The sequence below is a fragment of the Haliotis cracherodii genome, unplaced genomic scaffold, assembly GCF_022045235.1.
Source record: "Haliotis cracherodii isolate W230 unplaced genomic scaffold, xgHalCrac1.p SCAF_16, whole genome shotgun sequence".
NCBI lineage: Eukaryota > Metazoa > Mollusca > Gastropoda > Lepetellida > Haliotidae > Haliotis > Haliotis cracherodii.
This window is the reverse complement of record NW_027266271.1, coordinates 10,236,865-10,264,103: the sequence shown is the minus strand read 5'-3', so window position 1 is coordinate 10,264,103 and position 27,239 is coordinate 10,236,865. Positions and strand designations below refer to the sequence as shown.

Here is a 27,239-nt window from a genome sequence, read left to right as displayed (position 1 = left end):
ATTGTGAGTATTTTGTAAGTCATAAGACATAAGTCAAAAGACAATTAGCTTTGTCAACTGACTTCAATCCACCACCTTGTATGAACAGAATACAGACCCTGCAATACTCCAGACTGAGTATACAGATGTCAACTATTCCAGTTCACTGCAGTGCACTGGGTAATTGGAGCATAGAAGACAAATGATTGTTTTCATGCTGTGTAACTTAATAAAAACTATTTCAACAGACTATATGACCTTTTCTTATGACCCTTTACAGCAAGAAATATTTCTCTCATTCATTCTCTCCACATCAGCTATCAGTGAAAATGCTTTATCAATCCTGCACATCAAAGGGTTCAAGTTGGTCCACCATAGACACATTGTCACAGACAGCATAAAACTTGAACTATTTTACACTCTGGAGTCTTGTTGGTTGAGTGCATTATGGGAGGATCTCCATTAGGAAACTGATAAATTAGAGACCAATTGTTGAACTTTGTTGAATAAGAAACAGGCCATTTCATCTTTAGGATATTTAGATTTTCATTCAAGATCAAGTTTTTGAAAGGTCTTCAACATTTTCAACATCCATTTTACATCATATCAAACAAGAATGACACTGCAACAAAATGTGGAATGCCATTTAATATTTTATTTTTAGGACATTTCTACTGACGTTTTTGAGAAGGTAAATATTTCACATAAACATATTTCCCCCTCCCTTTGCTTATGAATCATACATATATGACATTCCTCATTTTTCTCAAAGATGTGAAATTGATTGTTATGGAAGACTTCAATCATTCTTCATCAACTAAATGATGTGGTTACCTTGGAAACGATGGCTTGAGCAATCTGATCCTCAAATGAGTTCTGGTCCCCTCCTGAATCATCTGACAAGGACGACAGATCTGACACAGCCTCGTCCGATGTCTGAATCATACAAGCAGACATAAGACATGGTGGTATTGTTAAAATCACTAACAAAATAAATCTACATTACTGCAAGAGAGTATGGCATCAAACCCTTGTCAGCTAAACTCCTAGAAATATTACACGTGAATGCACCCCACAGTGTACTCATTTTGTGAAACAAACCCAGATTTCCAGTGTGATGCGTGACTCCCCAAGCTGCCTCACTTCTCCACCACCTTAACGTAAAGGGAGCGAGTATGGGTGAGTGAGTCTGGCTTAATTCCACTTTGAACAGTATTTCAATTATATCATGGCGTGTCAACTTGATGAGTGAAGAAAGCCTGAAGTGATGCAGGTCTGAGACCTTTACCACTTTGGTGAAACCCACGATCAAATTATGGTGCTGACAAACCTAGAAATGTAATCAGGGCGATTCAGGATTCGAACCGGTGATCATAGATTTCTGTCACATCACAGGAAGCAACTCTGATCAGCCAATTGTTGCCTTTGAAGACTTGGCTACCCATGACCATTGAAAGAAAATGGAAGGCAGCAGGTATTTTGAAAACGCTTTACATCAACTGACATGCTTAAGATTATCCTAAAAAGTCTGTAAATATATAGAGTGAGACGGGCCTAATATTGCTTTGAACAGAGACATAAATGCATTCTCATCTTAATGTCAGAGGCGAGCCCAGATGCAGATCGTAGATGCTCACCACTTCATTGTAACCAGCAAGATATATACTACTCAAAATAATCCTTTGGGACCACCTTATTCTGTAATATGGTTATAATTATGTCATGCCATGTAGTAATCTGAAAGAATTAGGTGATCCTTAACTTCTTTTGAGTGGAATATATGGAGTGGCTGCTCCAGGGATCATAATCAGGATTAATCTTGGTTTTGAAATCAGAGGCATCAAGTGGAGCAGCTCTGCACAGCAAATTTGGATACCTCAAATTACTGAGACCCAGTTTTAATAGAAACTGTTAAAAAAGGACTCCTCAAAGGCATGTATTTCAATTTGATAGAAGAAAATGATAATATAGCCTGAAGTTAAATCTTCTTAATTGCACCTATTCTGTGGAAGTAATCTCTAAACTGATCAATATCAACAACATGTGATCAAGTAATTTCTTCAAATACACAACAGTTCATCATTTTCCTTTAGTGACGAATATGTAAACAGAAGTCTTCATAACTGTTATCTTGTTGACACTGATATGTTCAAGATCATTAATCTCGTCCTCAAAACATTTCCTTGATTGTACAAGTCATAGTTATCATGGGACCTTGACATTGTCATTAAGTTTTAAGCAATATTTCGGTTATCAACAACAAAGTAAATTCAAATCAATCAATACATGATGAACACGGAACTAGGGCAGATCCAGGAAAACACAGAAGGGTGGGTGCCACTTGGGCCATTTGTAACTGTGGTGTGTGTGTGGTGGGGGGAGGTGATGTGAAATTGGGTTTAACGTCGCGTTCAAGATTATTGCACTTATATAGCGACGTGCATGCACGTGAGTGTGTGGCTGCTTGTCCTAGTCCGGACTGTTGCCATGCCGCAGTTTAACATGAATACCTCACTCAGACACAGCATACTGACTCTGAGCCGACCAGTCCTTGTTTCAGCCCCTTAATGCCGAGCACCAGACAGGGTAACAACAAATACAATCTTTTAACGTCTTTTAGTATGACGCGGCTGGGGATCAACCCCTGACCTTCCTCTCTCCGGGCGGACGCTCTTCCTCTAGACCACGGAGGCGGTTGGTGGGGCGAGGGGAGGGGTGGGGCCTAACACCAAATGTAAACCATCATTAATGAATATACTTTATCAATCAAACAACCATGTTATCATGGTAGTCAATACGCATACAAAATGTCTTCAGATGTAAAAGAGGGGATGGCCACCCTTAGAACCCCCCTCTGGATCCTCAACTGCAGAAACAAACCACTGGAACCATCAAGTCTGAATATCTGTACACAAACTGTAGAACAACAGTATCAAAGTTGTGTGCACCTTTTTAAAAAATCTTTTCAAAACAGGCTTCAACAACATTCCTCCACAGGTGACGACAATGCACCAGACATGAGAAAATGCTTCTATACAGTCCATCACATGTTACTTTCACATGGATGGCGTCAATAGCATCCTACTGAAATAAACAACCTGACATGAACCAAAACAAACCCAGATGAAAAAACCAGCTTGAAATACACACTAAAAACTTACCTACATCCCACCAAGATGAAGCTATCAATGTGAAATACACAACACAATTACGGGACCAAATTCAGCCTGTCATGCTGAACAGGTTACACCTACAGACCTTCAACAAGGAAATACATACCTGTACACAAGTGTACCACAATCACATGTGTCGTAAATAACCTGATGTTTAAGTGGCTGAAATCCATAGCTGTCAGCTGATAAATACATTCTGGTATGTCTCGGGTGACTGCTCTTATTGTTGATGATGTTTTTTACTACGGAGTGTAGACCCGCACCCCTTTGATGAGTGTGTAGGTGGGTTAGCCAGGCTGCTTATTATTTGTGATTAACTTCATCATTATGGAAATAAATTTGCAGTCTCCTCGTTCTGGGTTTACCATGAGTAACTGCATAAAAATGTCAAAAAAAGACTCACTCTGTTATTATTCCCTACTCAGCATTGTGAGAAACAAGTTTTAAATTTAATAGTGTATGTGTTTTACATTATTATTTAGGATCACAGCACTCAATCCTGGACCAGTAAAACCAGTGGTCGAGAGTGTGAGCACCTATCCATCCTGACTGTATGATTCCACATAAGGAGGTAGGTCAGATTTGTTTGTTTGTTGCTTAAGGCCGCACTTAGTAATATTCCAGCTATATGATGGTGGTCTGAGTATTTGAGTATGGACCAGACAATCCAGTAATTGATATCATGAGCATCGATCTACACAATTGGAATATGATGACATGCATCAACCAAGTCAGCGAACCTGACAGCTGATCCTGTTAGTCACCTCTTGCGACAAACATGGGTTGCTGAAGACAAATTCAACCTGGATCTTCACAGGTCAGGTAAGTCGGAACTGAAGTTGGTACCTATTTGCCATGCACTTATCTTCATATGATGCATTCCCAGCAGCCATTGTGAACAAGCAATCTGCATTTTTTTGTTTTCTTACGAGAAACATAGAAGCTGAACATACAGGGAACCTCTCAGTAGCCTGCTCTAACATTTCCATGGAGTAACTATCAAGAATGGGCCTTAAAAAATACAGTAAACTACAGTTATAACGAACTCAAAGGGACTACTAGTTTTAGTTCGTTATAACCGTAGTTTGTTGTAAGCATATATACAGCTTAACTACAGCAAATAGTCGGGACCAAAAAGTAAGTTAACTATATCTGTCAGTTCATTATAAGCGTGTTCGTTATAACCGTAGTTTACAGTATACAGCAAAACAGAGATTAGAACTATATATCTATATCTCACAGTATTTATTTTACACTATTAATGCTCGATGCAAACATTTTGAAAATATTCTTCTGAACAAAATAAGTTTGTTCAGATTGCGGTTGTTATGTTCACACTGAAATCAAAGGCCAAATAACTTTTGATCTCAAACAGGTTCAAACAGTTTTACATCAATTAATTCCACACATGAGACTCCGCCTATTCTATAAACTAATACAAACGTTGCCTGAAATAGACCGATCATATACCGCTGTTTGAGTGAAATACCTGCCTGTGGTGTCCATGTCACACCTGCTGTTCATTACATCACTGTCACCACCCTGTCAGTCAAAGGTGAAATCAACAACATGCACAGCTATCTGTTGTATCTTGACTCAAGGCAATACCTCCCTTATCAGCTGTGTTGAGGTTTGTTATATGCTTTAACCCCTGGGATGATAATATGCATGACCTAAGTCAATAAAACATTAATCACAAATATTTCCAAGGTTGTACGAAACATGTATGACTTGAATATTATGATAACAATTTTGCGTCTAACATTTAAATCTATACTTAAAATAAATCTGAGAGTGTTTTGGTTCAAGTTCATACAGGATTTGTTTGTTTGTTGTTTAACGCTGCTCTCAGCAATAGTCCAGCTATATTACAGCGGTTAGTAAATAATCGAGTCTGGACCAGACAATCCAGTTCATGACATGAGCATCGATCTACGCAATTGGGATATGATGACCTGCATCAACCAAATCAGTGAGCCTGACCATCCGATCCCGTTAGTCGCCTCGTACAAGTTTATTTTTGTTTGTTTCTATAATGCTGCAAAATGCACTTAATTTTTATAGGGGTCTATAAATAATGGATTCTGGACCCGACAAGCCTGTCCTGATATTACAAGCAATGACTCCTGCTCTATGGGTATGATGACACGTAATCACCCAAGTCACTGTGCCTGGCCAACCGATTCATCTAGTTGCTCCATCAAAAAAGCCTCGGTTATTGGGAGGCTATTCTGAGTGACCTTTTTCTACAGGGCATTGTGTATTCATATTCTGAGTGAGTGTGGTTTTACACCATTTTTTTATAGCTTTATTCCAGCTTTATTCCACCAACCATGACCACATGGTACCCACATTGGAATCAAACCTGGATCTTTTGTGTGACAAGCAAACACCTAAACCACTAAGCTACCCTTATACAACCTCAAGCACTCTAAACATTTAAATTTTTACTTTCAAAAATATCAAAATTACAATTTTCCTTTTTATTATCAATGTTATTTAGTTTTGACGTGATAATAAATGTAGTATTTTGAAACTGGAATTTTACCCTGTGTTCTCAAAAACATTAAAGCACTGGTACAAGCTAAATATTTTGCCTTGAGCACAGAAAGGGTTAAACTATGACACAGATCTGCATCACAATATCTCCATGTTCATCTCTGCCTGGGTTCATCAAAGGCGTTCAGGCAAGTGGAAACATCAAGAGTAACCATCTATCCAGCCAACATTGTTCACATGTAATAACCGTGTCTATCTAGCCTGTTAGTCCCGGAGGCCTGATTTACATTTGAAGGTAAGGACCTACATATTCTTGTCAAATAAGACACCCATCTGTCAACTGTAGACTTCAAATTCAGAAACAGGCTGTATTAACTACACAAAAGCAACAACAAATTCACTTGCTCTTGAACTTGATAATAATCTTTTTTTTTAAATCTGACACAAATATACCTTTCTTTCACTGACTAGACAGGAATATTAACCAAGCTTTAAACAAGTGAATTCTGTTACAAATCTCTGACTTAGATCCTTCACACACTGTCTTAAGTAAACATAAGAGCAATTTAAACAACCAGGTAAATAACAGTAAACTCCTCACTCATCCCATTGGAAAATGTCAATTGCATATTTTTCTCAAAGTGAACGTCAATTTCAGAAGTGAAATTTACATTTGGCCTGCCAGTGTTTCACAAGGAGAGTAGGAGAAGGAAGGTGTAATGTACATCAAGGAATGTTGTATTAGGGACAGTGACACACACACTGTTTGTTCAGGGCCTGGAGAATTGCTGTGCTGCTGTGAGTGTTAAATTAAACAATTTTCTAAACTTGGGGATAATCTAGTTTCAAGTCTTAAACTTTGTTAAAAGTTAAATTTAGATTGCCAGGTTTCAGAGGCATTATTGAACTCAATGAGCTTGTATTTGAAATCTGACTTCAGAATATTTGCAAGAATGTATACATGAGTACGGAATGTAAATACAGGTAAATATATCTCAAAACTTAAAATATTTACGAGCAGTTTGACAACACATCAGCTAGGACAGGGGTACAGTAGTTTCATTCTCCATTGTTATGTCAGGATTTTTACAGCAGGTGATAAAAGAGTTTTTCAAACAAGCAAATACAAATTACACCATGATCAAATTCAGGTTCCTAAAATCATAACAGCACATTTCAGAGGTCTAATTTTGTAAAGATGCTTCCTTAATGGAAAGTGTCAATTTCTGCTGATGTCGAGTGAAAAGGTCGCCAATATTACAAGCCGGGCTGCAATGTCAGCTGAGTGAAATAAACACCGGCAGGAGTGCCTCTCCAGCCTTCAATCACCTTTAACAACATGAAATCGACAAGCAATCAACGACAAAAGGAAATCTACAAACCTGAACTCCGCGATTATTCCATGGTTTTGAAAAGCAGCAAAGATATTTGTTTGCAAGGTAGACAAATTCAGATAGGTCAAAGGAATGAAATGGCCAAGTTTAGGCTCCGTCGCTAAGATAACACAAAAACAACAAGTCAAACATCGGCGAAAATGTCATCAGAGCTGTGTTTGGTTTTACTCAGGAACATCAAACGCACTCAGTTTGGCTTCAGTTTCGCTCAGCGAGGGTTAACACTTTGCACCGTAGGTAGACATACGACAGCTGCGGATGCCAGCATAATCCTGCTCTGCATGTTGGGACTTACTGGCACGGGTGGGGTTCCGTAAGTCTTTAAACAGTGTGTACATACAAAGCCTCACAAATGAGGAAATTAGATCTTTGGGTTTTACCTTTTAAACACTCCATGTCCTTTGGCAGAGACTGTGCTGAGATGGTGGTTCACAGAACAGCTACATATCTATTTCTATGGCAACGTGGATATTTTCTTCCTTTGTATTTGTTATTTATGGTATATTTTCTCAAAATAATACTTTGTTCCCTTTTGGGTAATTGTTTCAGAAAATAGATTTACTTGAGGGTTATTTCCTGAAATATATTCTGGGTGATCTTTTTTAAAATATATTTTTCTTTTTCCAAAACACTCCGTATAAACTACAAGAGAGCATTTTAATTATGTTTGTAATTTTCAATCAAGCATACTTCTCCATCACTTACAAAATGTTTCTAATTTGTTGGAACATTTTTTATAAAAATATATTCTAGCCCATTATATTGACTGGTCTAAAGCCCTGAAGTTGGGAATTATATCTGCTGATTCTTTTCAAATTGCATGATTTACATAATCAGACAAATTATTTCACAAAGCAAAATAACTACTTGATTTGTTCTGTTATCTTATTAGATATTTTTGTTGTTTAGTATTAATTCGTAACCTGATGTTGGTGTGAATCAACACAGACTCAATCCATTAGAGCTGCTCTATTTCAAACAAAGCTTGTTTATTAAAAAAATCTATCGTGCCATAGCCCCCAAAAGGCTCCTAATATATATTTATCAATTGCACTTATACATACATTTCAATTTTTTAACCAAAAATAGTTCATTCCCATATTTTTTTACTATAATTCTAACAAACAACTGATTAATATTTGCATTTGTTATTCAAAATTTGACATAATTTAACAATTTATCTTTAAATATGTATCGTTAAGATCAGTGATAAGCCTCAGTCGCTTAAAATAAATACCTGGCTGAAACCTACAGAGGCCAGCCTACATGTGTAGTCATGAAACTGGGTCCTGTTGATCCCAATTAACAAAGGAAACATCTTTGTACATCAGGGGGCACAGGTGGCCCAGTCGTCTTAAGGCGCCGTGTTTCGCTGTGCAGAGTTGCGTCCCTTGGGCACGCCAGAAACCTATGATTGTGGGTTCAAATCCCGTCGGTTTGTCAACACCATACACATGCCCGTGGGTTTTACCGAAGTGGTAAACGTCTGAGACCTGCATCACTTCGGGCTTTCCTCCCACATTAAGCTGACACACCATGATATAACTGGAATACTGTTAAAAGCGGCGTTAAACCCAACTCACTCACTCACTCACTCACTTTGTCCATCAGGCTAAGACCATGCAAAACAACAATGCAAAATAACAATGCAAAAATATCAGAGGATGAAATCCCAATGACATCTTTTTACTCACCAAATCAAGAGATTCACCAATGAGACCTTCCACCATCTTGGAGACATTTTGCCGAACCTGCAGGCTAGTTGATTCTCCTTCGTGGGGGATATCAAAACCTGAAATAAAACAACATAAAACATATGTAAAACTGAATACAAAGTTTCCAGCCATCATAGAACAGGCTACAGTGATTCATGATTACACAGATTGGTTCAAAACGTGGGTTACATGATCCACATCAAGATGCAAAGTTTTCCAAAAGTAGAGGAAGCATTCGTAAAATCTCACTTCCCTGCCTTGTTGAGGACAAACCTCTGGAACATGTCTTGTCATTGTTTGCTGCTGCAAGTATCAATCTATGGTGAGGTGAGGTGAAATTGGGTTTAACGTTGCGTCCAAGATTATTGCACTTATATAGCGACGTGCACGTATGTGGGCGTGTGTGTGTGGCTGCTTGTACTAGTCCGGACTCATGCCGATTTATAGTGCTAGCTAACTGAGACACCTCGCCGCAGTTTAACAGGAATACCCCACACAGACACAGTAAACTGACTCTAAGTCAACCAGTCCTTGTTTTAGCCCCTTAATGCTGAGCCAGGCAGGGTAACAACAAGTACCATCCTTTAACATTTTTTGGTATGATCAAGGGATCCGTATCTTCCACTCTCTGGGCAGATGCTTTACCACAAGACCACAGAGGCAGTCCAGTAATATTTTATGAAATTTTGTGCTCAGTCTTCACAACACAAACTTCCCCAAAATATTCATGATCCCTTACTTTTTTTGTTCAGTATATACTGACAATGTAACTGGTTTTGATTCTTCATTTCAAAAACACTAGTTTAATTCTTCCAGATCGTCATCTTTTCTGTCATACTTCACTTATTCTTTCCGCACATAATTATTCACAGGCTTTGATTTTTATTAACAGGCAGCTTATCTCCATACAGTGTTTGTGGGCTTCCTACTCACTTTCATAGGCAAGCTGCAGTCTCTGTGAGAACCCTGTGAGGAGTTCTTTCATCCGACTGCGAAATGTTAACATCGCCTCGCCATCTATAACAAAGAACATTGTGTCATGTTTCTGGCTGATTGTCTATATTCATATTCAATGACATATACTACTCAAAAGCAGATTAACTACACCAATATGAAAGAATCCAGTGGTCCTTAACTTCTTTTGCGTAGTATATTTCTGTATCTGCTGCTGGCTTTAACTAACTAATGTCACTGGATTGAACCCGTCCACTGAAACATCACTGGCATCAGGGACTTTACCAAGCTGTGAGCAATTGTGAAATTGTATGTAGTATTTTCATATTCAGATTTGTTTATTTTTGCATTAAATATTACCATATTCGACGTAATAAGCGCCCCGCTCTAATAAGCGCCAACGCCGATATTTGCTAATATATTGGCTCGTGAACAATCCCAATTAGCACCCCTTCCGATTGATCAATGTACAGAAGACTTATATATTTGCATATAATACACACTCATGTGTCATATGCACCCTTAATTAAGGGCAATTAAATTCTGGAAAAATATATCTGTGGTATATAAACATTTCAGGCTGTCAGCATAAAACATGAAATTTATCTTTCAACTCTGTTTTTTCCACCAAAATAATATTCTAAAAAGAGCCCCTATTTCTAATGTTGAGAACGCCCTGGGCACTTATTACATCGAATACGGTACACATTTACAAAATTATGTTAACACAACTGGGTCACTTTGCTGGTAGCCCAATCAAAACCCTGATGATGCTTTATGCACTGTGTTGTATTCACTATTTACTAATGTAAAATGAAAACACCATTCACCAGCATATTCACTATTCACGATATGTTTAAAAATTCCCTTGCTGAAAACTGACATTGTCACTATTCACGAACATTCTCAAATTGGTTACAGACACTCTCATTTCTCACTTTCAACTTCACATTCTCACTACCATAGATATTCCAGCAATGCCCAAGTCGTGATGGACCCGGTGTTTAATGTTGGATGACTCACAAGATGTACTCCCGAAGGTGGAGGAGATTCCGGAGGGAGATTGTTCGTCCAGGGCTCTGGTTAGCTCCGCTAAGAGCTGATCAAACTTGGTCTTGAACTTGCTCTCCTCAGCTCTCCGGGCGCTCTCGTATGCCTCCTGGTAGATGTCTGCAACAACAGAGAATAGAGTTCATTTGATCATTCAGATCCTCTGCAACAACTGAGACCACAGTTCATTTGATCATTCAGATCTTCTGCAACAACTGAGACCACAGTTCATTTGATCATTCAGATCCTCTGCAACAACTGAGACCAGAGTTCATTTGATCATTCAGATCTTCTGCAACAACTGAGACCACAGTTCATTTGATCATTCAGATCTTCTGCAACAACAGGGAATACAGTTCATTTGATCATTCAGATCTTCTGCAACAACAGGGAATGCAGTTCATTTGATCATTCACAACAACAGGGAATACAGTTCATTTGATCATTCACAACAACAGGGAATACAGTTCATTTGATCATTCACAACAACAGGGAATGCAGTTCATTTGATCATTCACAACAACAGGGAATACAGTTCATTTGATCATTCACAACAACAGGGAATACAGTTCATTTGATCATTCACAACAACAGGGAATACAGTTCATTTGATCATTCACAACAACAGGGAATACAGTTCATTTGATCATTCACAACAACAGGGAATGCAGTTCATTTGATCATTCACAACAACAGGGAATACAGTTCATTTGATCATTCACAACAACAGGGAATACAGTTCATTTGATCATTCACAACAACAGGGAATGCAGTTCATTTGATCATTCACAACAACAGGGAATACAGTTCATTTGATCATTCACAACAACAGTGAATACAGTTGGTTGACTAAGTGTAAGCAGATAGCTCTGGGGTGTCATGGCCAATCTTCAAGCCCAATGAGTGTTGCATCCCATAGACACACCAGAAATCTATTGTGGGTTCAAATCCCAGTTCGCTCTGATTGGTTTTTAGGTTTGTCAGCACCATACCCACCAAAGTGGTAAACATCTGAGACCTGCATCACTTGGGGCTTTCCTCCCACATCAAGCTAATACTCTGAGATATAACTTGAATACTGTTCAAAACTGCGTTAAACCCCACTCACTCACTCAAACCGCATGACCGCCATTTCACTTGAAATGGCGTTGAAATTGAATATTTTACATTTTTCCTTTTCATTAAGATTGATAATGCCATTGTTAAGTTCTTAATCCCGATGTTTATTTTTTTAATATACTGTGCATAATGTGCAATCATGTTTGTTTGTTTGTAGTTTAATGCCTCTCTCAGCAATTTTCTAACTATATGACGTCAGTCTGTAAATGATAAAGTCAGCACCAGACAATCCAGTGATTGACATTATGAGTATCAATCTACACAATTGGGATACGATGACATGCCTCAACCAAGTCAGGGAGCCTGACCCTCCGATCTCATTAGTCGCCTCTTACCACAAGCTCAGTCACCGTTTAAGGTAAACATGGGTTGCTGAAGACCTATTGTAACTCGAATCTTCACCAGTCTGCAATCATGTTCAGTATACAGCATCTTCAGACTGTAGGCACTGGACACGCGTAAGTGAGCCTGATTTAACGCTGCCTTCATCAGACTATTCCAGTTTCCCAAGGGAGACAACTCTGTACTGGAAACGCCATTCCACATTAAACCCTGCCATTGGCACTCAAATACAAGCAATTTCAAACACTGGATACATTTAGAAATGTTTTACCTAACAAAATGACAACATGAAAACACATCAGTCAATGTTTGGCCAAATTCTCATGATATATATATATAACCCATTTCGAAAACCTAGGAATATTTTCAACATTAAGATATGGATAGCAAACTGTACCCAATCTATTTATATAGATGGCAGATGAGAAAGAGGCTATTCCAAGATACCCTCATAGATTGGGTGGATCTTTCTTAAGAGCAGGACTGTCTTGACGTACGTCCATATGATTAACATACAGCCCTCGTCTTTGATGTGAATGTAATTGCCAGATTGAACTTGGACCTGCCACCACGTAATGGCAGCCTTGTATTTGACGAGCTGATCAAGTTTAGGACCTCTACAAGTGACAAGGGTGTGCAAATAGGCTTGGGAATGTCGGACATCTCGCCAAATGTCAAACTGCTATAAAACCCAGAAAAACAAGTCTCTTAAAGCCCAGCGTTGTAAGTAACAAGTGACAGGTCTGTAGAAATGTGACGGAAGTATGTGCTAATGATCTGAACATGATATATACAATGATTGACATGTGATATACACAATGAGTGACATGTGATATATATACCTTAAGTGACTTGGGATTTATACAAAAAGTAACACCTAACATATACATTGATTGACATGTGATATATACTAAAGTCTTATGACATATATATATATGTGACACATCATAAATATCTAGTGATAATTGCAAGGACTGATATTGTAAACGAGATACATTGACTCTTGTATAGACAAAACTAGACTTATTATCAGTTGCATTAAACCACAAAACAGAACTATGATCTTTTTTAAAACAAATCAATCATCAACCTTTTATACTGAAATGCTCTGTTTCATCTGTTCATGATAATTAACATATTGATAAACAAACAAAAATAAAAACTCACATGGCATAAAAATATACTTGCTAAAAGCAAAAATACTAAAACTGTAAATTAAGGGCTAAATATCATAAAAATAATATCATGCATATGAAATATAAACTAAAACTGTAAATTAAGAACTGAATATTACCAAAAACTATATGTTTGAATATTAATGGCATCAAGATGTTTTACCTTAGAATGCTGTGATCAGCTCCAAAATATTAAATCTCCCCGAAACGATCAACAATATGTGTGTGACCACTGACATCTTAAACTTTCTTACTTTATCAAATTATCATCGCATAGCTTTCACTTTCAGCAAATCTTACCATCCTAAAGCGCTAACGTTGCCATCTGACCTACGGTTTATGACAACATAAAACCCATTTTGTCTTTGCTGAACAGAGAGGTATGTCAGTGGACAAACTTAACTACATATAATGGCATCCATTGTCAAGTTGGTGAAAAATGTTCCTTATTTTTGGCAACAAACATTTCCAAGCATACAGAGTTAGCCATTTTGTTTAGTGAGCAAACAAGTTTATGAGTCGGGCTGGGTTTGACAGAGTAAGACAAACAAAGCCATAAATACCAGGTTATTCTTTAGGGACAAACATATTACACAACAAAAAATTGATGTATAACACATATGAGGTATTTTTTACACTACTTATTCTAAAAGAAATCATTGTTTAACATGTATGCTCACAGAGACTTTGAGGTAAGCGTATATTTAGATATTTTGCAGTGTAACATGATTTTTTGGAAGGAGGTTTTAGGTCTGTTTATGCAGATTACATACGTTTACACAGGATTTTACTGAAATATTTGGTCTTCTATAAGACTACAAATTGTGGATAGATGCAAATATTTTACATAGCAGGTTCTGGGGGATGCAAAACAGTATGGCTGTGTAAACAGTTAAACGTAATCGAAATTGTAGATTCCATGTTACAAAAGACTGATATTTTTTATGCTGGTAAAAACTGTCATCCGGAGTTCAGAGTGTCTGTTCATAATTTAAAGAATACTACCTCTATTGCATCTGAATTATCTGCATCTGAGAGCCGATTGTTGGAAAGAAGTGAGGTCTCTCACCCTGCACATGCGCAAGAGCATTGAGCAGCGAGACAATATTGTCGCAAAACTGATTATGGATAGTTGACAATAAAGAAGACTTCTTTTAAAAATCTAAAACTGTGATGACAGCCAAAATACAGGAGTTAGTGAGAGAGAGTGAGTGAGCATGGTTTTACACCGCTTTTAGCAATATTCCAGCAATATCACGGCAGGGGGACACCAGAAATGGGCTTCAAAGATTGGACCCACATGGGGAATCAAACCTGGGTCTTCGACATGATGACCAAATGCTTTAACCACTAGGCTACCCCACCACCCCGGAAATCAAGTAAAGCATGCAACAAGATACTGCCATGTTTCTCCATGTTCATGCTTTGGACCCCAAAACTTATCACCTATAGTCCCCTGGTCTTAAACACAGACTGAACCAGGTAAATCCCTATTTTTCTTAGGCTCCATAAATTATCAATATGAAATTTATGAGTGTTTGGGTGTTATCCTATCAAAACAAGAAGTCAAAGTATAAATACTGGCATCTCAGTCACAAACAGTTGAATAAATAGGTACAGAATATTTAAATGATTACTGATGTCAATATGGAGTTCTTACTTACTCACAGAATAGCGTGAGGACATAATATCCTTCTGATCTTGTAAGAAATGAGTTAAGATTTGCTCTGAAGAACATACACCAGTAATATCCGTCAGGGGACACCAGACATGGAGCCTATGGCATGACAAGCTCACACTAAAACTACTTGGCTACAATCCACCCAGATACATTAAGTTAATTTTTTGAAGTGTATACGAACTTTAAAAAATCATTTCAAAACATATCCTTATAATTAATATTTCTAATATTCATCATTTAGTGCCTAAAATGACTACAACTCAAGGTTCTATTTGTAACACACGAGAAAATGCAACATGTGTTATTCATATTCTTTGAAAACATCATTCATATATGTTTCATAAACAAAATTTACATATAACATTTGTCTCCACATCACATCATGTAACTCAAATTCAACAGAAAATTCCTCGAACCTCAAATCTGACCCTACATTCATGACCCACTTCAAGAGTAGGTCAACATGTGAATATTTCAAATGTCCATATATCAGAGAAACATGACCCACCCTGACAGCCATGACACCATTATCATAAAACATTTATTAATGTCCACGGAACACTGATAATAATCCAATTATATACAGCCAGTATTCACGTACATTCTCAGAAGTCTTGACATTATTGTGAATAAACGTGGACAAAATGGAAGAAACTACGAAACAATTCTAAAGATTGGCACATCTGCACATCTTTTGTCTTAAATTCTTTTAAGGAAATTGTCATAACCTTTGGTCTGGATTTTGATCATTTGTACGGTTGTCTAAAGATGCCAGTTCCCGATTGAGTAGAAGTTTACGATGGTTCTAGCAATACTCCAACCATCACAGAGAGGCTTCACATGTTGCACCAGCGTGGGAAATCAAACCCAGTGCTTTGGTGTGACAAACTATCGCTTTAACCGCTAGGCTACCTACCCTGCTGATGACAGGCTAATTTACCCTCTCATAAAACTATAAAAAATATAATGATGCATTTAATACAAATACATTTTCAGCTTTTCCTGATTGTACCATAATATATGTATTACATATAAGTAAAATTTAAAAGATTTTTCAAAACCGACTTCAAATTAATCCTGATTCTATTTATTGTCTTACATCTTGACGGACAAAAAAATAAGTTTGTTATATCTGCCGATTCGTTATAAGCGTGTTTGTTATAAACATAGTTTCCTGTATGTCATTATGTCAAAAAAATAAACGACTTGTGGTCATTGTTTATCATACAATAAAACACTGCAGGGAGAAAAAAACATGAGCGGTTTATTCTCCCTGCAGTGTTTTATTGTACGATAAACAAAGTATAATATTTACCTATATTTAAATAATGATGACTCCCTAAATACAATCCGACTTTAGAATGTCAGACAAGTCCTTTTTATGAACAGGGGGGTTAAGTTTGGTATTTCCTGAATATTCTCACAAGTTGCATGTCGATTATCTGTACCTTTTCTTCGAATACTGATTGTCATATCTCTCCCACTTTCAGATACAACTATAAGCATTTATCTGCGTTTCCCAGCTACATCCATGGGGAACAACTAACAAGACACTTCCCTCTCACAAATAACGGCATCCAATTTACGACTTCATCAACTTGTGCGTGCATGTTCGAATGTCCCGAAATGTCATGATAGAACAATGTTTTAAAGTGAAAAAATAAATGCTTCATTTTTCTTTATGATATATTGCGATTTATCTAATATTTAAATACACATTGGACATAAAAGAATCAGTTTTGTGTATCATGTAAAGATGAAAATACCCCCCCTTACTACCAGACTGTCTCGTGTGCTACACATACACCTACTCCTACAACTGAACCTACTACTACTACTACTACTACTACTACTACTACTACTACTACTACGGCCATGACTACTACTACTTTTTCTATGAGATAGTACCAAGAAACATTTAATTTCCTAAAGCAAAATTTCTGAAAAATTCAACTGAATACATTAACAATATACTTCAAAAGACCAGATACATATTCTTATCTACAGATCAAAACACATCTCGCATCCATTCACCCTGATGCAATAAACGTGTTATACATTCCTGAGACAATCTCTCATCAAGTGGCTGTTATTCCCTGCCATACTCTATGCCCTGATTCACACAGATAAATCAGGAGAGAATATAGCTGTGAGTAAGGTGATAAAACAATGACAATGATCGTCAATTTCAACATCAAAGACCATTCTGATATAAACTGTGGTGACATATTCCATACTGCTGAGGGTCAGCGCGTCGTATCATTTCATATTCAGACAGCGTACATTATGATTCACCTCATTACCATGGTGGGAACTGACTAAGTTTAAACATCCAGGACTTACACCTGCAGTTCCTATAGCATGTATAAATTAGTAGACAGTGAGTGGATCGATAGACTGGACTTTGACAGCAGAATGTCAGAAAATGTTAATCATATCTCACATGGTTGATAAAGGCCAAAAAAAGTCATACTTCTAACTGATATTTCCCATAAAGAAAATATTTTTATAAAAAAGAAACAGGCTGCAGATGAGGACATACAAGATGAAAAATTGACATGGAATTATTTTGTTACCCTTGATTCTATATGTAAAAAAAAGCCCCCAAAGTTGTTGAACTATATACAGTAAACTACGGTTATAATGAACTCAAAGGGACTACTAATTTCAGTTTGTTATAACCGTAGTGCTTTATAAGCATATATACAGCATAAATACAGCAAATAGTCAGGACCAAAAAGTAAGTTCATTACATCCGTCAGTTCGTTATAAGCGTCTTCGTTTTAACCATAGTCAACTGTAATTACAGATTATTTGTTCAGACAACCCATCAAATAATGTTTTTTTTAGCTTGTCACCTTCATAACATGAATATACATCACACTAATTAATAACATAATGCTAATTGTGTACCAATTCTGGTATGTCAGTGCTCATGTGAGAGAAATGTTTGACAATGTTTGACAATGTAAATACTTTTCTGAAACAAGTCTTTGCAGCTTCATTTGTCATTGTGCATATCATTAATTTTCCATCTTTCAATATTTATGACATAAAAACATAAGTTTCGTACAATATTTCAAATATAAATATAACATCCGTTGATTCGTGCTTTGTCATTATCATATTATCATGCCTGTACATAGAGATTTTATGGCAAGTTCAAATCATTTGTATTATTAGGGTATCAAATAATTCTTCTACAATGAATGTTGACTTAAAACAATCATCTGCATTATTTTTCATTCTGTATTTCCTAAAATTGAATCCAATTAACTGACATTTGTCAAGTTTCCCACCTGTCACATTTCCCACATTTTCCTTCAGTGTCAAGACAACCTATACAATACAAATCTGCTTGTGTGAAACCTGAATCCTTGAGCATCATGGTAATGGGTACATGTCATGGCATTTTAGAAAGAAAAATTATATCCCTACAAATGATCTAGAATCTACATAATTAAAAGAGGGGATTTTATTTCATTTAGTTAAAATGCTTAAATTACATAAACAAAGACATGTGACCTTTCTATACAATACACAGAAGAAATAATCCATAAAATTAGTGATGGAGAGATTATTGCTAAATGCTGCATCAGAAATCAGAAGCTACATGCTGTGAGAAAATACAGGTAGACGTGTGTTGATAAATTATGGATAAGGGCTGAATACACTATAAACTTGAGTGACAGAGAAAGCGTAAATATCTCTGCAAATAAGAATTTCAGGGAAACTGGAAATAATTTATCTGCAACAAGTCTGACAAGAGGCAGGGAAGAAGAAGGTATCCTTGTATGATCAACCAAATATTTAAGGAAGTTTCTAATATGACTGCAAATGAGGTGAATAATTAAAGAACATTTCAGTTGTCTGAATAAACAGTAAGGATAATTCATTCAATGGAAAAGGCACAAAGAATAACTGATATATCAAAGTATGTTTTCTGGTTATTATAATTAGACCCTTTGGAAACAAGTTGATGAATATTTTACCTCTTGTATCTTTGCGTGGTTTCCCTTTGACTGACTCCGTTTCCCTCGATCTCTTGGTATCAAAATGAAGCAGCCGTTGATCCCTTGTCGTCGAGGTAAGTAATGTCTCCAAGGATGCTGCTCGCGAGACCGGCTTATCAGAAACTGGGGAGCGCGATGATGAGACTGGCAATTCTGTTAGGAAAAACACGAGAAAGAAAATGGTGAAATCTTGTGTTGGTTTCAAGTCTAGGATTGGGTGATCATCCAAACTATCAATATTTATTTGTGACAGGTTCGCGGACTGCAACCAAACATGAACTGAGAATGCCGGGCTCGGTTGAAGCAGAGAGACACCGGAAATGGTGAATCCTTGAATCAATCGGAGGACTTTTTGCAAATGTTGCAGAGTATCCTCAGAAAATTAGAATACTCGCCTTGACTTTTTAGCATTCATTGTCTTGTTAACTTATCGCTAACATTTAAGACATTTTGATTGTGGAAATTAAATAGATTCAGCTCAGAAATAATGTTTTTGCAACAATTCTCAATGTTAAAAGCATGATTAAAAACTTTAGTGTAAAAATTATTTATCAGATTTATGAATTTCTTGTCAGAAGTAAAACTCATTTGCCACATTTTTTTAAAACAAAAGGTTTTCACCTGGGAACCAAAATCATAAATTCATGTTTAGGAATATGGTGGTATACACAGATCTGATAATTCAAAATAAGCATTCAAACAAATAAATCATTTACAAACACATATAAATCACTTACAAACACAAATAAATCACTGTCCAACACAATCATCTAATCCAGCATTATGGTTCACTTGAATCCAGACACAAAGATTAATGAATGCAATGCAAGAGCATCAAACATGTGGCCCTGCAGGACACTGATAAGCATACTGTATAACCTGCATCCCCAGGCAATTCAAACCAGACCAGTAAACCTCAGTCGATCACTGAGTGCAAGTGGATGGATTGTGCCTCACAAATACATTGATATTTATTCCGATTCAGAGACGTTAAAACTTTAAATTTGTTCGCAATGGAAACCAAAGGGGAAAGAAGACATCCCTGGCAAACACCAGTGGAACACGGATGTTAACGTTTTGTGTAAAGGTGGCAACTGGAGACCATCTTGTTGTTAATCAACAAGTAGGGGGAGGTCCTTGCACACGACTTAATTCACATCATCATGGTAACAACAGGTGACTGTAAACAAATACCATGCACCTCAAGCAAGAAGAGGTTTAAAGCTTACTCTGGCTTTACTCACACCTGCCCCCAAACCATCAAGACAAGGGTACATGATTTAGGACACATGTACCCCAGAAAAACTCAAAAACATTTCTGCCTCTACATTCTTGTTTCAATTTAAAGAAATTTAATTTACTTAAGAATGAAAAGGTACAAATAGTCCAGAAGTGTAAGGTATCTTTCATTATAATGTAAGAATAGTTAGTAAGGGTATCACATACTTGACTATGGTTAATATTTTCTATTTCCTGAATATATAATTATTTGACTACAACTTATAGTGATGAAGAACATCATTCATCCTCTTGCTGAAACTCAGTTAATTGTTTATTCAACGCTTCACACAATCTTATCCAAGCAAACAAAGAAAACTTTCCACATGATACATGTTGGTTGCATGCTAAACCCACCTCTTTAAAAATTTATTCGAAAACAAAAATATGCTTCATGCTTGCCAGCTGTCATGAAACATAGCCAAGCATTAAATCTAGTGTAATCCCTTTCCTTATGGTCAGGAACTGAAAACATGGCCCACCGCCATGCACTCAATACATGATATTTGTTCTGAGGAGATGACTGTACTGACCTTGGACAGCAAACTAGTGGTCAAAAGGGTGAACATCTACCAGTGCTGCACTCTGGCCTAGTGAGTGAGTGAGTGAGTGAGTGAGTTTGGTTTAATGCCGCTTTTAACAGTATTCAAGTTATACTCGGCGTGTCAGCTTAATGTGGGAGGAAAGCCCAAAGTGATGCAGGTCTCAGACGTTTACCACTTCGGTGAAACCGACGAGCACGGGTATGGTGCTGACAAACCTAGAAACATAATCAGGGCGAACCGTGATTCGAACCCACAATCATAGGTTTCTGGTGTGCCCAAGGGACGCAACTCTGCACAGCGAATTGCGGCGCCTTAGACGACTGGGCCACCCTCGCCCCCACTCTGGCCTAGGACAGGCAAACTGGTGGTTGATAGAGTCAGCATTTATCAATGCTGTTCTCTGACATAGGACAGGCAAACTGGTGGTTGATAGAGTCAGCATCTATCAATGCTATACTCTGACCTAGGATAGGCAAACTGGTGGTTGATAGAGTCAGCATTTATCAATGCTGTACTCTGACCTAGGACAGGCAAACTGGTGGTTGACAGAGTCAGCATCTTTCAATACAGTACTCTGACCTAGGGCAGGCAAACTGGTGGTTGATAGAGTCAGCATTTATCAATGCTGTACTCTGACCTAGGACAGGCAAACTGGTGGTTGATAGAGTCAGCATCTATCAATGCTGCTGGAGTGGAGTACAAAGTCAGACCAAAGGGTAACAACTGAGATGCTGATCATCAAAATATTACCCATATACAGAATACATTGTGGTCATCCAATCCTCATTTTAGTCTTGACAACCATGGACAAGAGAGGGCAACAAGGAGAAGACATTGAAGTTACTATAATGGCACAATGGCAACCAGGGTTAACACTCACTGTTATGGCTAGGTCTTATTCTGGCACACTATATTGTATTTGACAACATCACACAATCATCAACTAGCAATGAGGCACATTGCACATTTCAACAATACGATCATCCAAAACTTTAATTCCATTAAAATGATCTAGTATTACAGTAAAACAATTATTGAAAAGATGAACTACTAAGAATCCTTCAGTTGGGAGTAAAATTTTGTCACAGTCTTTGAAGAAAAAACAAATAAAGATCCTGATGACATATTCCTAAAAACTATAGAATAAATACAGAAAATACCTCACTGACTTGTAAATATATAAAATTCTCCTCAAGAGTGAGTGAGTGAGTATGGTTTTACACCGCTTTTAGCATTATTCCAGCAATATCACGACGGGGGACACCAGAAATAGGCTTTACACATTGTACCAATGTCGGGAATCGAACCCGGGTTTTCGGCATGACGAGCAAACGCTTTAACCACTAGGCTACCTGACCGCCCCTTCACCTCAAGGTAACAATACATAAACAACAGACATTTACAGAAGTCTCCTTCCAATAATTAATGAACATGATATCACTCCAAACATCTGAAATCTTTATTCTTCAGTTACACGCATAATTCTAATACACCATTACTTAGAGACATACTTCCTAATCAGTTAATCCTACCTAATCCCCTGTAATCCCTGACCCCATTACCTATATTTCGTAAATACCTGTCGCCCATGTCCCATGAATGTCAACATAACCATAACAAGTCTCCTACACCTTTCCTGCTTTGATCCTACGGTAAACAATCTTGGAATTTCATGTACAAATGGCTACCCCCAAATCCCCTCAAATCACATTCTTCGCCACACTTATCATGAGATTTCAAAGCAGCGGCAAACAGATTTGCCACCAAATGGCTCCACTGTCAATATTTTTGCGAGAATCATATTCAAAAGATACACCATCTTGGTTTCAATGTGTGTTTACTTATGTCCACATCATTGGATTACCTTGATACAAAAATATGATGGAGAAAAATGTACCTACGCGAGATGAAGACTGTGGAGTCTGTTTCCCCCCAAAAAAATTGAAAACCCAATGGTGTGTTCTGAATGCAATAAAAAAATGAGATAATGTTTTTTATTATTTTTTTGGTTGTGTTACATTTCATTGCTAAATGAAGATTCTTTCAGTCATTGAAAGATGTTAATATGCAAGTGGGCGTCCTTATCACATACTTGGCAAGTTATTCAGAATATTTTGAGTTATATACGACCATAGAATGCTTGAGAACACTCCTATTTGAAAATAGATAAGGTTTGTTATTAATAGCATGATGATATTTTTCACATAAAATTTGACAAATACAGAAGTGGAAATATTCTCAACACTCTCTCAATAAACCTTCACATAATCATTATCATTTGTGAGAGCAGTTCTTTGGTGAACCTGCTTTTGTGGACATATTATATTCATGTGAGTTGTTAGTGTAATAAGCAGTTCTACTCAGCTCTGTAAGGAACAAACTCTATCCTTTAAGGATCAGGCTTTTAAACAAATATTCAACAGTTATCAATTTTACAGACAGTAGTCATATGATTTAACAAATTCATTTTCTTTTGATATTCCCAGCCGAATCAAGTTGTAGACACAGGTCGAAGTCAGCAATATCGCAGCATTATAGGAACGAACATGAACAATTATCCACAACATTTCTGTACAGTGCAACACAATCAGCCACGTCACACTTTGGGACCATCCAATCCTCGTTTTTATGGCAATCCCACAAGGAACATATTCTGACATAATCGCCAAGAAGGTATTTTAAAAATAGGAAATAAAATGACAAACTCTTTCCATTATTCATAAGGAATGTCTGCCACAAGCAGGATCGATTGAACGATACTGACTGTATCATGAGTATCACAATCAAATTGTGATGATATCAGGTGATTGCGAAAGGTGAGTATATCCTGCCCCACCAGTGGCACCCATCACAAACTCATGCAAAGGCAAGTCAACAGTTAGACTGAAAAAGCACATGAACATATGGTTCATGTCAAAATAGGGAATTGAATCGGACATCAATTTTGTCAATGATGTGTCCTTTATGAAAACGTCCTCCACAGGTCTACCATTTAACTTTTTGAAAGCTTTGGTGAGGCCTTGAATACAAGAGCCTTGATCAAACAACTCCTGAGCAGGAGTCATATGAAGGTCATTGAAATCTTGGTAGAAAGAGCACGCTCAAAATTCATTTTTTATAATATCTCCTTGTCCAAACAATAAAATCAAATTTATTTGTGTAAATGAATGAAGCAAAACTTAATATTCAACGAGGGAAGAAAATTCAATTTCAAAACTGTAGGAATAGACTTTCTGGGCAACAGTAAGTGTAACATTAACCCATATTTACAAACAGCTTTGTTACTGTAGAACTTTGGGGGAAGTGCAATGACATGACCTTCTTCTCAGCTGCATGAGGTTGGCAGTAATCTCATTTACATGCTGAATCTAACAAGACAGATGTGACAGGTGTGTTTCCTTTCTGTATTAATTCAGACCACATTGGGCTTGGATGCACCCCAAATCTCTGCTAAATACAAGCATTAAATCAGGGATGAATTGACAAGTCATGTACATGGTTGTTCATTTCGGTGTCAATTTCTAATCCCTCCACATTGGGTATGAGGTAGTTCTGATGTGGGGTCTGTTGTACACCACTACTTGTGATACATTCAGTTGCTGGGTTAACATGGAACGCCCAGGTTAACAGGTTGACTCTCACGGAGAGAGATTACTTCATGTTAACTCATTTCCTCTGTTGTTTCAAGATATTGAAATCCACATGACAATGGTTATTTTCAATTTAGTCGCAAATGGTCTTAAGAGCTCTTAATATTTTCAATTAAAGACAACACAGTATCTTTCTGATTAATGAATGTATTTTTTCCTGCTTAACAAAATTACATCAATTAAAACCACAGACATATATTTGTGATACTATTTGGAAAATTTGGCTTTGTTAAAGGATGATTAAAGCAAGTAATTTAAATTATCATCAACGGCAATAATACTTAAATAAGGCCTTTGAGCAAACTATGTTATTCCTACTATGATTGTCATATCAGCAGGATAAAACATCCCATGTGCATTATTGTGAGTGGTGATGTAGATTGCATGTTCATTTCATGTGCAATGTACATCAATATGTTCCACCTGTCAGTCGTGAATCACACATCGTGTTGAGTTCGGGAGGTAGATTGCATGTTCATTTCGTGTGACATGTCCATCAATATGTTCCAACTGTCAGTTCTGTGCCAAACACAACATATTGAGTGTGGTGTGGAAGACTGCATGAAGTTTCATGTGATATGTACATCGATATCTTCCTTGAGATGTCTGTCAACATACATTATATATCACTGGAAATGTGTTACCCTTGAAAGAATAGGAGGTCATTTCTGAGAAACAATTTATTACTGCAATATATGACATAAATTAATTAATAGGTTTTTTTAAATATGAAATTCATGGATGTCAATATTCTTGCTCTTTTTTCACATCGTTCTTAAAACAGATGCTACAAACTTCATCTGTGTCTATTTCAAGGGTTTACTTGCCCAATAAGTATTTGCCTATATACAAACACAACCTATGCAATTCCTGTAAAAATAAATACAAAATTCTAATAAAAATCTTAAAATATCCTGTAATTTCAACCTTACTTTTAATGCTGTGGATATAAATCTCTTTGGACATAACATATTAAAAGTCCTTAAATAAATGTGTCCCCCATAGAGTTCACCATAGCACACATGGGGTGTCAGAAAACGTTGTCTATTTCGGTCATTGGGTCAATGTTACAGCAACCTCTACACATTACTATACAATGGAGATACCATACGTCATGTTGACAGACACAAAGCCGTCCAGTCAGCTTGTCTATTGCCATATAGACAACATGAACTGGGCTCAGAGTCTCATGAAGGTCACTTTTTCTATATCCTAGCTTGAGAAGAGGTTGAATAGCTATGAAAATATACTGTCAGTCAAACAAGGGGGTTATCATGTCATTTATTCAAATCTTTCCGTAAGAAATACTTAACCTGTTACAGCTGTGAGGTTTCTATGGAGATGGTCTTAGGGCTCTATGCCAATATTTTTTATCACTTTATTTCTTTTTTCTTGGGTACAAATAGGGTATGTTACTTCATTACTGTATTACATTTTGTTGATCAATGAGAATATATGAAGTAAATTTATTGTGATAGATATCAAATACATGTAGGATAGGCAAATTTGTCAATACAGTATGGATAATCAAAATGGTTGTGGCAAGACGACCAGAAGGTCTCTGTGCCAATATCATAATAAAGTATTGTAGTTTTTTTACATCAGGGAATGCTGATTTGTACTGTGAAAGATTGAAACAAGGATCTTTTTTTCTTTTTTCTTTTGTTTGATGTTTAACACTGCACTCATCAGTATTCCAGCTATATGAAGGCGGTGACTGTAAATAATCGAGTTTGGACAAGACAATCCAGTGATTAATATCATGAGCACTGATTTACACAATTGGGATATGATGATATGCATCAACCAAGTCAGCGAGCCCCACCATCCAATCCTGTTCGTTGCCTCTTACGGCAAGCATGGTTTGCTGATAACCTATTCTAACCCGAATCTTCACGGGATGAACCAAGGACGTGGCTGACACATTAACCACTGAGTTACCTGACTCTCACATTAAGTGAGTGCTTTGGGTTTAATGTCACTTTGAATAGTATTTCAGTTGTATGAGCTAAATGATATTGATCAATTTGGGATGAAAGAACAAGATGATGCATGTCTTAGATGTAAACCCAGGAACATGGGAACAGATGAACCTGGTTGATTGTGTGTCATCAAGCACTTGTCATAGGCACTAAAATGAGTATATGTGACCTGGTTGGTAGTCTGTCATAACGATCATGATCAGGTTTGTTTGTTTGTGTGTTTATTTGATTGTTGTTTAACACCATACCCAGAAGTCTCAAGCAAAATGACAGCGTCCTGTAAATAACTGAATTTAGACCAGACAATCCAGTGACTGATAATGTGAACAATGATCTCCCTATCAGGGCAGGACGACACATCATCAACCAATTCACTATGCCTGACCACTCAATCCACTGGTCATCTTTTAAGATCAGCATAGGTTGCTGGGGACCAATTCAACCCCAGATTCCCCATGAGGTCATGATAAGTACAAATGTTCAATTCGATCACATGATAATTGAATATGCGCACAGCTAAGAGAGGCAACTCTGAACAGCCAATTCCAGCATGGTAGACACCTTATCTATCCATTCCCAAAATATATTTAATAAATTCATCAAATTGTTAACGATCAAACTGACCATCATTACAAAAAATAATTCACATAGTAAAACAATTCCTTCACGTATCCATTCTTCAACCAAGAT

General features: G+C 37.1%; 1 protein-coding gene and 1 long non-coding RNA gene across 10 annotated transcripts in view; one reads left to right on the top strand and one right to left on the bottom strand.

The window, feature by feature from the left end:
* LOC139463811 (uncharacterized) overlaps positions 1 to 27,239 on the bottom strand; it is a 167,100-nt gene that overhangs the window by 24,831 nt on the left and 115,030 nt on the right. For all 9 annotated transcript variants that reach the window (XM_071245135.1, XM_071245137.1, XM_071245140.1 and 6 more), the window contains 5 exons: positions 19,074 to 19,247; positions 10,738 to 10,884; positions 9,694 to 9,777; positions 8,740 to 8,837; positions 814 to 915 (listed from right to left, as the gene is read on the bottom strand). In XM_071245135.1, the coding sequence (XP_071101236.1) occupies positions 814 to 915; positions 8,740 to 8,837; positions 9,694 to 9,777; positions 10,738 to 10,884; positions 19,074 to 19,247 (605 nt within the window). The remainder of the gene's footprint in view (positions 1 to 813; positions 916 to 8,739; positions 8,838 to 9,693; positions 9,778 to 10,737; positions 10,885 to 19,073; positions 19,248 to 27,239) is intronic.
* Positions 5,833 to 16,697, top strand: LOC139463812 (uncharacterized). The gene is made up of 3 exons (XR_011653062.1): positions 5,833 to 5,946; positions 6,310 to 6,449; positions 16,572 to 16,697. It is a non-coding gene; the product is annotated as an uncharacterized lncRNA (long non-coding RNA).